The sequence below is a fragment of the Crassostrea angulata genome, chromosome 1 (genome assembly GCF_025612915.1).
Source record: "Crassostrea angulata isolate pt1a10 chromosome 1, ASM2561291v2, whole genome shotgun sequence".
NCBI lineage: Eukaryota > Metazoa > Mollusca > Bivalvia > Ostreida > Ostreidae > Magallana > Magallana angulata.
This window is the reverse complement of record NC_069111.1, coordinates 51525419-51538201: the sequence shown is the minus strand read 5'-3', so window position 1 is coordinate 51538201 and position 12783 is coordinate 51525419. Positions and strand designations below refer to the sequence as shown.

The window sequence follows — 12783 nt, the reverse complement described above, 5'->3', positions numbered from 1 at the left end:
TATATATGAGCATAAAACCTTACAAACCCTATTAGTGTTTTGTATATCTTTATTATTCTCGTTGCACACAATTGTCAAATTAATGTCTATTATTGTAGGATTAACATTCTATGTATAATTGTTCAAACTGCTTATTTTATGTATGTCAGCTTAAGCTCCCCTTTATGATATGAATGCCAAAGTCTAACGTGTCTGATTTTCCTGTGTTTCAGTTTTATACTACGCATTAATTACAGAAGTAATCGAGCCCATTTCGGTCCAGGGGTTCTATTGCTCAGACCAATCCCTGGGCCGTCCCTACAAGGAGGGCTCGATTAGCAATAACGCTGTGTACGCCACGGGCGGCCTGCCGCTTGTATTTGTAAGTCTGGAGGGTTATTGTGACAGACATGTTCTTTCCCGCTTGAAAGCTTCGACCCTATCCAGCTGATCGTTGTTGGTTTCTTCAAGAACAAACCTGAATATTTTTTTCCACAGAATTAAAAAAAAAATTTAAGTGCCGAAAAATTTCATTACCCAAAAGTATAGAAATTAAAAAAGAAATATGATGTAGAAAAAAATATGCTTAAAAAAACCCACCCCCTCCCCCCAAAAAAAGCAACACACACAAACTAATGCACTGAAGTGTCCCAGCAGCAATGATTTTCGAGTATCCTTTTTATTTTTGAATAAGGGTCGAGGCGTTTGGAAACGGAAGAACATGTCCATGCTCTACCTACCTCTTATGCATGCACCTCATCTTTTTGTTTTCAGTTCTATATTTTGCGGTCGATTTGGAAGTAACGGAGCCGTTCATCATCCGGGGCTTTTTCTGTGGGGAGCGGAGATTTAGCTATCCCTATACCGACAGCACTATCCCTAATTCCCTTATATATGGCACTGGCACATTGCCCTTGATTTTTGTAAGTAGTAGAGATAGGGTATATAATGGGTGTCTGTATTCTACACTACTGGTGGCGGAGGTCTCATACAGAGAGAGAGAGAGAGAGAGAGAGAGAAGAGAGAGAGAGAGACGTAGCACATAAATCCATATCCAGTCACTAGCATATGTGAGTAGATTTTTCATATATATATATATATATATATATATATATATATATATATATATATATATATATATATATATATTAGAATGCAATTGCAGTCATTTGAAACAACAAAGAAAACAGTCATATCCAGTGAATTTAAAAAAAACTTTTAATTTTTGAGGTCTATGATGTTAATGGTGATATGTTACTAATATTCCTGATAATTACACTATGACCTTATCAACGTTGTCTCATTTTATTTGATAGAAATATTATATATTTAGAAAATTTTCAATATGTTTTTTGCATATTTTAACCCTAGATTTTTTTAAAGTTAAAGGAATGGGTATATTCGCAGACAGTCGTTTTTACACTGGTTAGAACTGGATCGTATAGAATTTAGTTTTGTCGCAAACCTGTTTGATAATAATGAATTAATCGCTCTCACACCATACTGTTAAATGGCCATTTTATCCATTCACACACCACAAGCTAGCTTACTTCCGCAAAGGGAGGTTGGGGCCGGGGTCCAATGTCAGAACTCAGGCGGACTCCAGTTATCGTTCCTGTTTGAATTATTGGTTCGCAGTTTTCCGATTTATATCGTGTAATAACTACACCGAATCTGCATTTGTACAACTTTCTCTTGCTTCAAAATAATACTTACGCATGTAAAATTTACTAAAACAAGCTAGTTCATGCATTATGCATGTTTGACGTTGAAATACTTTAAAATTTATGACAATTAAGTATCTATTAATCAATGTTTAAAACATAATTTATTGATATATTATCTAAGAAATAAAAAACATCAATTAAAATTCGAAATACGTTTATTTATTTCAGGTAATAGTAACTGCATACAATGTGATACCTTTAAAAAAGCTATACCGAGTGTGGGTATCGTACGCATTCGGAATATCGTCGATTTATTTATTCATGAACATCTTGAAATTGTTCTACGGGGAGCTAAGGCCAAACTTCTTTGAAGCATGTAAACCCGAGTGGCCAGGCATGAACTGCAGTGGTTACGTCTCCGAGTTCAACTGTACGGGGACTAACAGAAAGGCTGCCATAGAATCAATGTAAGTGTTAAACTCGGGGAGGGGGGGGGGGGGGGCAAAAAAGCTGCAATAAAATCCTTGTATAAGAGTAATTGCAGGTACAGGGGGCACAAAAGCTGCAATAAAATCCATGTAAAGTATTATTGCAGGGGGTGTGGCAGAAAAGCTGCCTTAGAATCTATGAAATTAATGTGTGTGGGGGGGGGGGGGGGTTGTTAAAGAGTTTTGAAGGCTTTTAATAAAAATAATAGTTACACCTGTTTTGTTGAATTTTGTAATAATATTAGTGCCTGCATTTGAGAATTCCATCCGAACTTTTCAGGCGGAGTTTCCCGTCGAGCCACGCCGGTATTACCACCTTTGGAATGCTGTACTTGATAGTGAGTAATTATTTTAATATAGAAATCATGTATTGTTTCAGAACACCTTGTCGATAATATAAGCTAAATCTTGATTTAAATTTACAGATTTTTACACAAGAAGTTTTTATAAACAGAAATAACCGGTATCACATCGGCTGGGCCATATTTCAGTGGGCGGGCTTTCTGTGGGCGGTTTATGCAGGGATGTCACGCATCACTGACAACAAACACCACATACAGGATGTGGCGGCCGGGTTCTTCATTGGCTCAACTACTTCTTATTGGGTGGTAAGTTATATTGACTCAGCTAATTCTAACTGGGTGGTAAGTTATATTGACTCAACCTCTTCATACTGGGTGGTAAGTTATATTGACTCAACCACTTCTTACTAAGTAGTAACCGTAAGTTAAACTGACTCAACTACTGAATGGTAAAATTGTTATTTTTGGGATAGGGAAATCTACACTAGTTACACGGCAACCTCGTAAAATACCCCCGCCCGTGTAATTATATTTAAAAACTTAAGAGTAGTAAATAAGGCATCCGCGTATTTAATGCCCACGTGTATTGTTAGACTACTACATGTAGAAAACGCGTATATATCCACCATCGTAAATAACCACTTTTACCTTAATTTTTATCGTCTCGACCACTTCTTACTGGGTGGTAAGTCGTATATCATTCACGCTTTTTGGAGATAAATTAAGAACATCTCTACGTGAAGGGATGGTTAAAAGTTGGTTCCCTGCTGAAATCCCAGTCCCGGGCCACGCCGAGTGATTGGTGTATCTTGGGTAGGTTCTATCCGGGTCATTCAGACGCTCACAGCTCCAGAACCCTGGACGTTAGCGTTCCCGTGTGGGATAAATGCTAATTAAGTGACAAAACCAATGTGTCGTTCAATCTTGATCACCTTAATGATACAAAAAGAAGCACGGGGTTGGGAATTTGTCTAGAATTTAGTATTTTGTCCATGTGACTTGGTCTTAATTTTATGTTAGTTCTGATACAGATACAGTTGTTATGAAGTGTCCAGGTAGCGTAGTGGACAATGCACTCGCTTTTCACCGCTGCGACCCGAGTTCGATCCCCGTGATCGACAGAGGTAGTATGTGATAGGGTATGGCGGTCGCCCGCTTGGACACGTGGGTTCTCTCCGGGTCCTCCGGCTTCTTCCCACACCAATGACCCCCTCGCGCTAACATCCGTGCCAACGAGAGATATTAATATAAGTTGAAGAACTTGTTTATCAATCGCTGTAAAATAAATAAAGTTCAGTTCAGTTTGTTATGAAGTATTATGTGAAAATTAACATTTATTTTATTGCTTGAAATACTGTTCGGCGCAAGGGAGATAATTTTTGATGATCTTTTTCACGTACGACTTAACAAATTTCGTAGATTTTGAAATCTTAAAACAAGTGAGAAAACGGAAAAGCAATACAAATTGCTATGTATGAAATTCGGCCTTTGATTTTCAGGTCCAATTAGTTGAAAGTAATATTCTATAATATTTATTGAAATTATTTGTTTTTCTTTTAGTAACGTTTATTCAAATATTAATACAACTAGACACGATCTCGTTGCGAGCAACGAGTGGGTCTTCCGTTTGATTATAAATTAATGATAGGGTTGAATTAAAATGTTGTCATTTGGTACGAGTTACTATATTAACTTCCTTTTAAACTAACTTTTGGTCCTTCATTGCAAAATTAAGATTTCCGGAAAAGGTCATTTTTAAAATCCAATATCTCTGCAATGCGTTGTCCGATTCTAAAACGGTTTTTAGTTTTGTATTCAGTTCAAAAATGTCTATAAAACGTATATGCTTTTAAATTCCAAAAACTGAAATTTTGGAATCACTTCCGGTGACGCCGGAAGTGACGGACGACCTGCTCATGTTAAAACATATTCAGATGGAAAAAAATTGTAAATTGTTTTATTTGAAAAATTTTTAAAACACAATTTTCCTAAAATGCTGTTTGAGCGGACCGGAAGTGACGAACGATCGTGATCCTGATCGGCCCTAGGAATTCAAAAATCTATCATTCCTGAAACTTTCAACTTTCTATTTTTAATCGTTTTTGAGAAAAAAGGGAGAACAAAATCACTTTTGACCAAAATAAAAACGAATATAACAGCCGACTGGCAGTAACGTCATCAACAACAATGTGCGTGATAAAAGACCTTGATATTTTGAAATATTCGTGAAAATTTCATAAAAATACGCATATTTGAGATATTTGAGTTTTAGGAAAAATGTTAGGAAAAAAAGAATTATAATAATAGTGAAAAATAGAGATAATGAAACCTAACGAGAACAATACGGAAGACCCTAAAATGTAAAAAAAAAAATTAAAAAAAAAAAAAAAGGATGCGGTATGGTTAATATCAGTAAAGTTAATTGCACCTTAGATAGGTAAAAATAATATCAGTTAAACAAGATGCTGAATGCAGTGGTATAACTTTGATTTTATCAAAATAATACGAGTCTATGACCTATGACCCTAGATATCTTTTACCCTACTATAGTCGATCTAAACTTACAAGCTCGGATATGCATTTCTAAATTTTAGACACGCAGGCTTAAAAGACACATATAATGACATAAAAATGTTCCACTCGCCATGCTATGTAGAGGAAAGTGACATTTATTTGAAAAAAGAATTAAGCTGTCTTTGATGACTAATTGCTGTTTAGGGTTTGCTTTAAAGACGGTAAGTTTTTTTTTTTCTAAAAAGCTAAACTTGTTGCTTTATTTACTTCTAGGCTTACCAGTGGTCAGGGCTTGGCGAAATCGGAAATCCAAAAACAGAGAATGATGGGAAATCCAAAAACCACGTGATTACTCATTGCTCTTGTCAGAACGGTATATCAGTGGGGAAGCCAAAGGAAAGTTAACACGGATCAAGTATATATAATAAAGACCTGGCTGTTTTTGAGTGGTTTGAAAGATGGTGTGGTTATTTTCCATATAGTCCAAAATATATACATGTATGTTTGTACTCTTTGTTTTAATTTTTGAAATGTTAAGCTACTATTTAGATTTATAATTCTGTAAATGAAATGAAATGAAGGAACTCAAAGTTTATTACATCTTACAATCCTAGTATTATACTTTCTTACAAAAGTATCTTAATCTGAATCAGGTTTTAAACGAATCTTATCCTAATGGTAATCTGAACAAATGAAGCATTATTGTTAAAGAACAAGTCCACATTGTGTTTAATTTGGATTTTTTGGGAAGAATGCGAAACTTTGTAGTTTGCCGATTGAAGTTTGACATTGTATACGATGACGTCAACAATCAATGTGTTTTTGTCCCCTTTTCATCTTCATTGTCGTGTATGATATGACTGATTGCCACGTTATGCCTTTTTGATACTGCTATTTGTTATCCTGAAATCCACTGTGTGCTTTCATTGCAGAAAGGTATTTGTATTCATATTGAGTGTAATATCTATTTTCCAAAAAAAAGCATTCTTCTATATTCCAGATTGAGGTGTTTGTTTGTGGTGATGAATTTTGAATACTATTTTTTTAGTGTGAGAGATATTGAGAATAAGATAGACGATCTTTTCATTTAGGTTATCTAATTACATTAATCTGAAGTTTCAGATTGCATTGCTATCAATTCATTTTGTAATTAATGGCTCGAAATCGTATTATTTTATACGAACACACTGTATCCTACGATTTTGTAGTGGACACTGAACAAAGCCGAGTTCGTGTACTATCTAGAGTATTAATTTTACTTGTCAGTGTTGAGATCAGCAAAACATGGAATATAAGACAGTCGTTGTCTCAAGTCAGTAAAATTGTGTTCTTCATTGAATCAGTGTAACGTTTTACAGTATGTGGGAGAGAAGTCAGAAAGCCTCTGAGTTTGATCGGTTGTAATGCCCTTGTTTTATACGTGAGCCTACATATATTTCTGTTACAGGGTGTGTGTTTTGATTTACGTAAATCAAGTTAATATATACCCAGATGATAATTTACTGTAGATTTCAAAATATTGTATTCTATTTTTTACCTTTAATTTATTGATATGTCACTTGAACTGTTTCCCAAAACATTTTTGACTTCAGTTTGCTTCATTATACCTGGTTCAAACAGTGACAACAAATGCTCTGTTGGGCATAAACATGTACTTTGAAAACCAGTTATGTGAAGAAAACAGATTCCTAGACATTTCAAATATATTTTTGAGGATTGTACCTGTAATGTCTGAAATGCCTTAACATTATAGCTTTGTATTAGATCATATACCAAAGGGCGTATTTACCACACTTTTTTAAACCAAGCAGACCAAAGAATGATTCTTACATGTATTTGAATTGTAAGTTTAGTGTTTGTGAACTGAATACACGTGTATAATAGTAAGGTAAAGGTTCATGAAACCTGCAATACACATGTGTATTAATGGGAAGGTTAAAGTCAATCTTGCAGTTTAATTTTATATATTAATGAAAGGTGAAGGTTCATTAATCCTGTACACGTGATAACAAATACCGGTAACTCTTTCGGGGGGGGGGGGGGGGGGTACATGTAATTGTTAACTTCGAATGTTCTTTCTCTAAATTTTCTCTTTAAATCATAAAATATCCACAAGGGATGTTTGAATTTCTGGAAAAAATTTTATGATTTGGATTCCCTTTTGAAAAATGTTTGGCCTAAAGCTGAGATTTGTGTACAGGGTGTTGATGAACCTTAAAGAGTACATGTTATACGTCTTTTGTGTTGCACAAGATCGTATGTCCTCAGCGCATACTTATATTCGCTTTGTGTTTTACTTGTATGATTCACTATCAGTTTTGTGATTTTTTTGTTCTTTAACAATTTTCATTTGAATTAACAGAAATGAATAGATTATTCATTTTTTTTTTTTACATTAAAGGATATTACAATTTTTAGAGTTGTTTTTGTTTGTTTATTCGTACTCTTACTATGGAAAATTTACTACTTGTACACCATCGCCGTCACATGTTTAAGTTACTTTGTACCGTAAAAAAGTTCTTCAGACTATTATACCATTTTTATTTCTCATAGTTTGAAATTTTGGAAAATGACGATGATCGCAAGTTCATAAACATTGAAAAAATGCTTGATGATAACGCATGCGCGGTCAGCCTTACATACTACAGCAAAGTTCCTGTCAAGTCTCGACCAGTCATCCGGTTTTAGCGGCTTGTTGAAAGAACCCGATTTCTTCTGGAACTAATGGTTTTGTTTGTATATTTCATGATAGGTGACTTACTAGAAACTAATTGCAGATTGTCCACAATTGTTATAAATTGATCGATCTTGAATTTATATACGCTGCACAATATTGTATTTGTACTTGCATATCTGCATTTACATCTAGTTCTTACAAAATTACTTATTCTACTACAGGACTTTCTCTGAAAAATAAAGACGTCTTCAAATGTTTTTAAAACACACATATTAACTTATTAAAAAACGGAAGAAAAATTAATTCATGACTTTTTCATAGGTCTATTTGATTGAGCGAAATAAGGGGATACATGTTCCAAAAGTTGTAGAAAGAAAATACGGATGTTGACCCTTACATGTATATTTGTTAAGCTTTCCAAGTGCAACATATAAATTTAAAATTTCAAAAAAAAAATAATTATCCAAAAAATAATCATTAAAGTATAAAATCATTTCATAGTATTTCAAATTTTGAAAAATAATTTATTTTCATTTTTGGTATACAATCTATCAAAATTGTCTTTTTTGTCCCTTTATCAAGTAAAATAACTGCTGTAATGTGTATTCAAAACTCGGTGCAAAAATTGAAATTCGCTGGAAACCTGTCGCAAAAAATGGGATATACGTATTGTAGATATTTTGGTTTCTAACGGCTTCAACAGAAAAAAACACCACTTTATCCAAATTATGAAACGGTATGATACAAAAGAAAATTACATAACCTACTTACATGTATGCTGCTTACGTTATTTTGCTGATCATGAAATGCTAGCATATTTCATACCCGCATGTAACACCTAAAGAAATGCATTTTATAAAAATGTTTCCAGGAATTGGAAATTCTGTTACAAAAATACACCGAAAAGGATTTAACATGTAAATCATATTGAAAATGTACAACTATCCAGAAAACTGGTGCAGCATAAAAACTTCAAAGAGATGAAAAATTCGACTATTATGATAGCTTTTTGTATGTGGTCTAATTTATTTTCGGCTTCGTAAGGGACCTCCTCTTTTTTAGCATAGACGCACGCCCTCCTTGCTGGAGACTTGTTAAAGGCTAGAAATTATGCAAATCCATGCATAACGCTCACCATGGGGTATATGAAAATTGGCACGACTTGTCCTAATGGAGATACTTTGATGTTGAAATAGATAGTGACGAGATATAAATGATTTTTAAAATTTAAGAACGGGAAAAGTTCTTTTAAAAATCCTTGTTTTATTTTTACGAATTCTGAATTTTACACGTAATTTCGTTGATTGGACCCATCCCCTACCTCTCCATATTGCTGGATCCGTCTGAAACGTATTCCTTCACCAGAATCATTGTTTGTTTTTTATCGGATGATCGTACAGTTTGTAATTGAATATTTTTGTGGAAAAGTGTAACCCCACCCACCCACCATTGTATGCAAGGATAAAAAGAGAAACAGCAAGATCATTATTGTTGTTATCAACGTATCATTATCATAGTATTAATTTTGTTCTATAGAATGCATATAAATATATTATACTGCTTATAATCCGTGTCAACGTGCCCGATATTCTTGTGGTTTATTTTTATTTGCTGTGTGCACCGGTATTGTTTTGAAATAATATGTATGTATACAAGTTATTGTATCTCTTACAATTATATTTTTAGCCTACTTTTTTAAGCAATGAAATCCACGAATCTGAAGAAACTCGGGTGTTGAGTAAATAACGTGTTTAAATCACACGAGCTACTGGTTATATAGCCCGCTTTATCAATGATTTCAAGTGAACGGAAGGTGAAAAACTGGACCGTTTCATTCTCGGATAGGTGAGAATATAGAACTCTGACATGGTATAAAAGTCCCGAGTAGAGGGACCCTCGTTAGTAGAGAGAAATTATTGTAAAAACCAATGCCGACCCAACAATCATTTGCTACAGGTAAGTCTTCAACTGTTAACAATGCTGGGTGAATCTGTCCTCATTCTTTCTTTTATTTTTTCTTTCTTTCTTTCTTTCTCTATTTGATATATATATTTAAATGATACCGACTCTAAAGTAAAAGTAGCGTTCATCACACTTCAGTTTGTTGTAAACGGGTTGTGAAGAGAAAACTCATTTAATCTTGCTCAAATATTTGTTTTTATTAATTGGGGTTTTTTTTGTGATTCGATATCAATTAAATTTGAAATTAAAAATTTAAGTAATCAATGATTGTAAGTTACAACAAGGAAAAAAAATTTCTATCTCTTAATTAACTAAATCTAGTTATATTTGTTTTGAGAGTACAGCATTGTTTATTGGTCCTGTTTGACAGGTTCCGCCTGTCCGGAATTGGAGGCAGGGACTCTCCGAGTATACAGCATGAGGTTCTGTCCGTATGCTCAACGAGCCCTGCTGGTCCTGACATACAAAAATATACCGTAATAACTTATATCTTGTCTCAGAGAGAGAGAGAGAGAGAGAGAGAGAGAGAAACATACACATAAAGAAACGGGGAGTCCGTTTTCGTTAAATGCTACATGTATTAAAGATAGAGCTTTAAAATTATATTTTATTTATCGAAATGTATTGCTCTTACGTTTAGACATGAAGTGGTCAACATCAATCTGAAAAATAAACCGGAATGGTTTCTGCAGAAGAACCCACTGGGGCGGGTTCCCACCTTAGAGAAAGATGACAGAATCGTGTACGAGTCCGCTATCTGCTGTGACTATTTGGACCAGGTGTATCCCGATAACAAGCTGACCCCAGATGACCCTTACCGTCAGGCCCGGGACAAGATGACCGTGGAAGTCTTCTCTCAGGTAATGTGATGAATTACCATCTCAGGTAATATTTAAGATGATTTGAGAACAAAATTTTATTTTGTATGCATAAATTGGATAACTTGTTTTATTTTGAACGATTGACCAAAATTTGAATGTCAGAAGTCAAGTTATAAGAGAGATACAGAGGTAATATTTTATTGGTTTGCAAACAAAGCTCGAGTTTTATATTTGAATACAAATATTGTTAAGTAGGAAATTACCATTTCTTTGACAAATTGACTCATGGCAAACTAAATAAACTGATTCATGTGTTCATAAATTATATTATCAACAGAAGTAAGCAAATTTGATTGAAACTTACACTAATAAAACACATATTTAAACAATAACAAGATTCGAGCTTTGTTTACAAAACAAAGAATTTCAAACTCTGTATCTTGCTTGTATCTCGATAATTGACTTTCAAATTTTGAGGAAGTATTCAACATTTTATTAACCATTCAAAACATTAAAAATTGGAAAATAAAACTGAACATCTTGAGCTTGTCGAGGTACCGTTCAGTAATCGTGAAATTACGCCTTACGTGAAAGTCTGAAACCCTTTAAAATGTTCATAGTAAGACAAAGCTCATACTTTTTTGGGGGGGGGGGGGGGTGAATATATCTATTGAAATATAATCTGACATGATGTACATTTATATGTTTTCTGATATATATCTTCCCTCAGTTTGTTTCGGATTTTCAAAAAATGATGAGTTCACCACCGCAAGAGAAACCCGAGAGTTTACAAAAGATCAAAAACAACCTATCCGAGTTAGAGAGCAGCCTAACAGCAAGGCAAGGCGCCTACTTTGGAGGTAACCTTCTTTTTTAGTCAGCAATATGTCTGTTACAAACACTGTCAAAAATTGGAACTCTAATCTCGGAACTTCAACCTTTTGGATCTTGGAATCTTGGAATTTAAATTTAATATTTCTTGAATTTTCAGCTTTAATCTTCGAGTTTCTAAATTAAAAGTTAATGCTCCCAACTTTAAAGTTAGAATTTCAAACTTCTATCTTTGAATATCAAACTTTAATATTCTTATAATACATCTATTAAGATAACTTTCTCAGTTTCAGACGGATTTTTTTAAATGAATTGGCTTTATTAACTTCATGTAGAAAATGGCACAATCAAAATACACTTGTATACCATTTGCAAGTTATTTGTTTCGAATGTTTAACCTAAGCTGGAAATTCAAGCTTTAAAGCTGGAATAACCATTAAGAGTTCGAATTTCCAAGATTAAATTTTGATTTTCCAAAATTGAAGTTGAAAATTCCAACTTTAAAGTTGAAGAAATTAACTTTAAAGTTGAGAATGTGGCAATAATACGCTGCTATAAAATTCTGGACTAGTTTTCTGTTTTCTTTGAACTATTTTTACATGACATTGTACTTTGGGTATAGTTGTGTCAAACTTCAATGTGACGTAGGCCTGTCCATTTCAGTGCTGAACCTTCAGACATAGCTCTTTGAAATTAACAAGTTTTGTTCGGCTTTTCAGCTAAGATTGTGCAATTTGTGCATATTTCGTTCGAATCATGTGTCAGTTTTAACTTGTTTTGAAGCAATAAATAGATACATGTAGTTACGTCTTATCGAAAGTCCAATGTCTTGTTAAAATAGTTTTAACGATGTTTTTGAAGGGAACGCAGTGCAGATGCTAGACTTCCTGCTGTGGCCATGGTTTGAACGTATTCTCATCTTCGCAAAAGTTGTTCCGCTGACGTTCTCTTTAGAGGACTATCCAGCTTTGTGTGAATGGACAAAGAAAATGCCGGAATGTCCGGCCGTCCAAAAATGTCGACTGGACCCTCAGCAGTTTTTGGAATTTTACAAAAGTACAAAAGCTGGCGCACCTGATTATGACGTAGGTCTGGGCAAAGATTCCTAAAACTTCACAGTCATAAACGAAGAGAAAGTGAACAACTTGGTACTAACATGTATATACATTTTTATGTTCTGTAACACAATATTTGGTTTTACAATTTCTGTTTCAAAATTATTTTCTTCAGCTGTATTTGGTTTCTCAAATAAATTAATATAAAATAAAAAAAAATTTCTTAAAATAATTTTGATTTGCAACTACTCAAAGTTTGCTTTTTGAGCTTTAAGCGCAAACGAGCTTTTCTAATCATTGATTGTCAAGCGTCCATCCATATGTTACCTTTCCACATTAATATATACAGTATTTGTTTTCAATTTCCACTGCATCGACATGTTTTTAAAACTAGACGCATAGTATCGTTCAATAAATAAAGTGAAATCTTATTTCTATAAATGAAGAGCTATACTATGATAAGCAGCACTATACATGTGAGATTTCG

At 34.0% G+C, this 12783-nt stretch overlaps 2 protein-coding genes and 1 long non-coding RNA gene across 3 annotated transcripts in view; all 3 read left to right on the top strand.

Annotated features, from left to right (window-relative positions):
- Positions 1 to 7365, top strand: part of LOC128172925 (uncharacterized) — a 29689-nt gene extending 22324 nt beyond the window's left edge. The window contains exons 16-20 of the mRNA XM_052838665.1: positions 213 to 361; positions 1875 to 2113; positions 2415 to 2472; positions 2560 to 2742; positions 5224 to 7365. Of these exons, the coding sequence (XP_052694625.1) occupies positions 213 to 361; positions 1875 to 2113; positions 2415 to 2472; positions 2560 to 2742; positions 5224 to 5355 (761 nt within the window). The 3' untranslated portion in view covers positions 5356 to 7365. The remainder of the gene's footprint in view (positions 1 to 212; positions 362 to 1874; positions 2114 to 2414; positions 2473 to 2559; positions 2743 to 5223) is intronic.
- LOC128172943 (uncharacterized) lies at positions 2750 to 3778 on the top strand. The gene is made up of 2 exons (XR_008242389.1): positions 2750 to 3472; positions 3739 to 3778. It is a non-coding gene; the product is annotated as an uncharacterized LOC128172943 (long non-coding RNA).
- Positions 7366 to 9425: 2060 nt separating the features above from the next.
- LOC128157926 (glutathione S-transferase omega-1-like) lies at positions 9426 to 12515 on the top strand. Its single transcript, XM_052820601.1, has 5 exons — positions 9426 to 9583; positions 9960 to 10065; positions 10230 to 10449; positions 11141 to 11270; positions 12103 to 12515. The coding sequence occupies exons 1-5, from the start codon at positions 9556 to 9558 to the stop codon at positions 12348 to 12350; spliced, it is 732 nt and encodes a 243-aa protein (XP_052676561.1). The 5' UTR covers positions 9426 to 9555; the 3' UTR covers positions 12351 to 12515.
- The last annotated feature ends 268 nt before the right edge of the window (positions 12516 to 12783 follow it).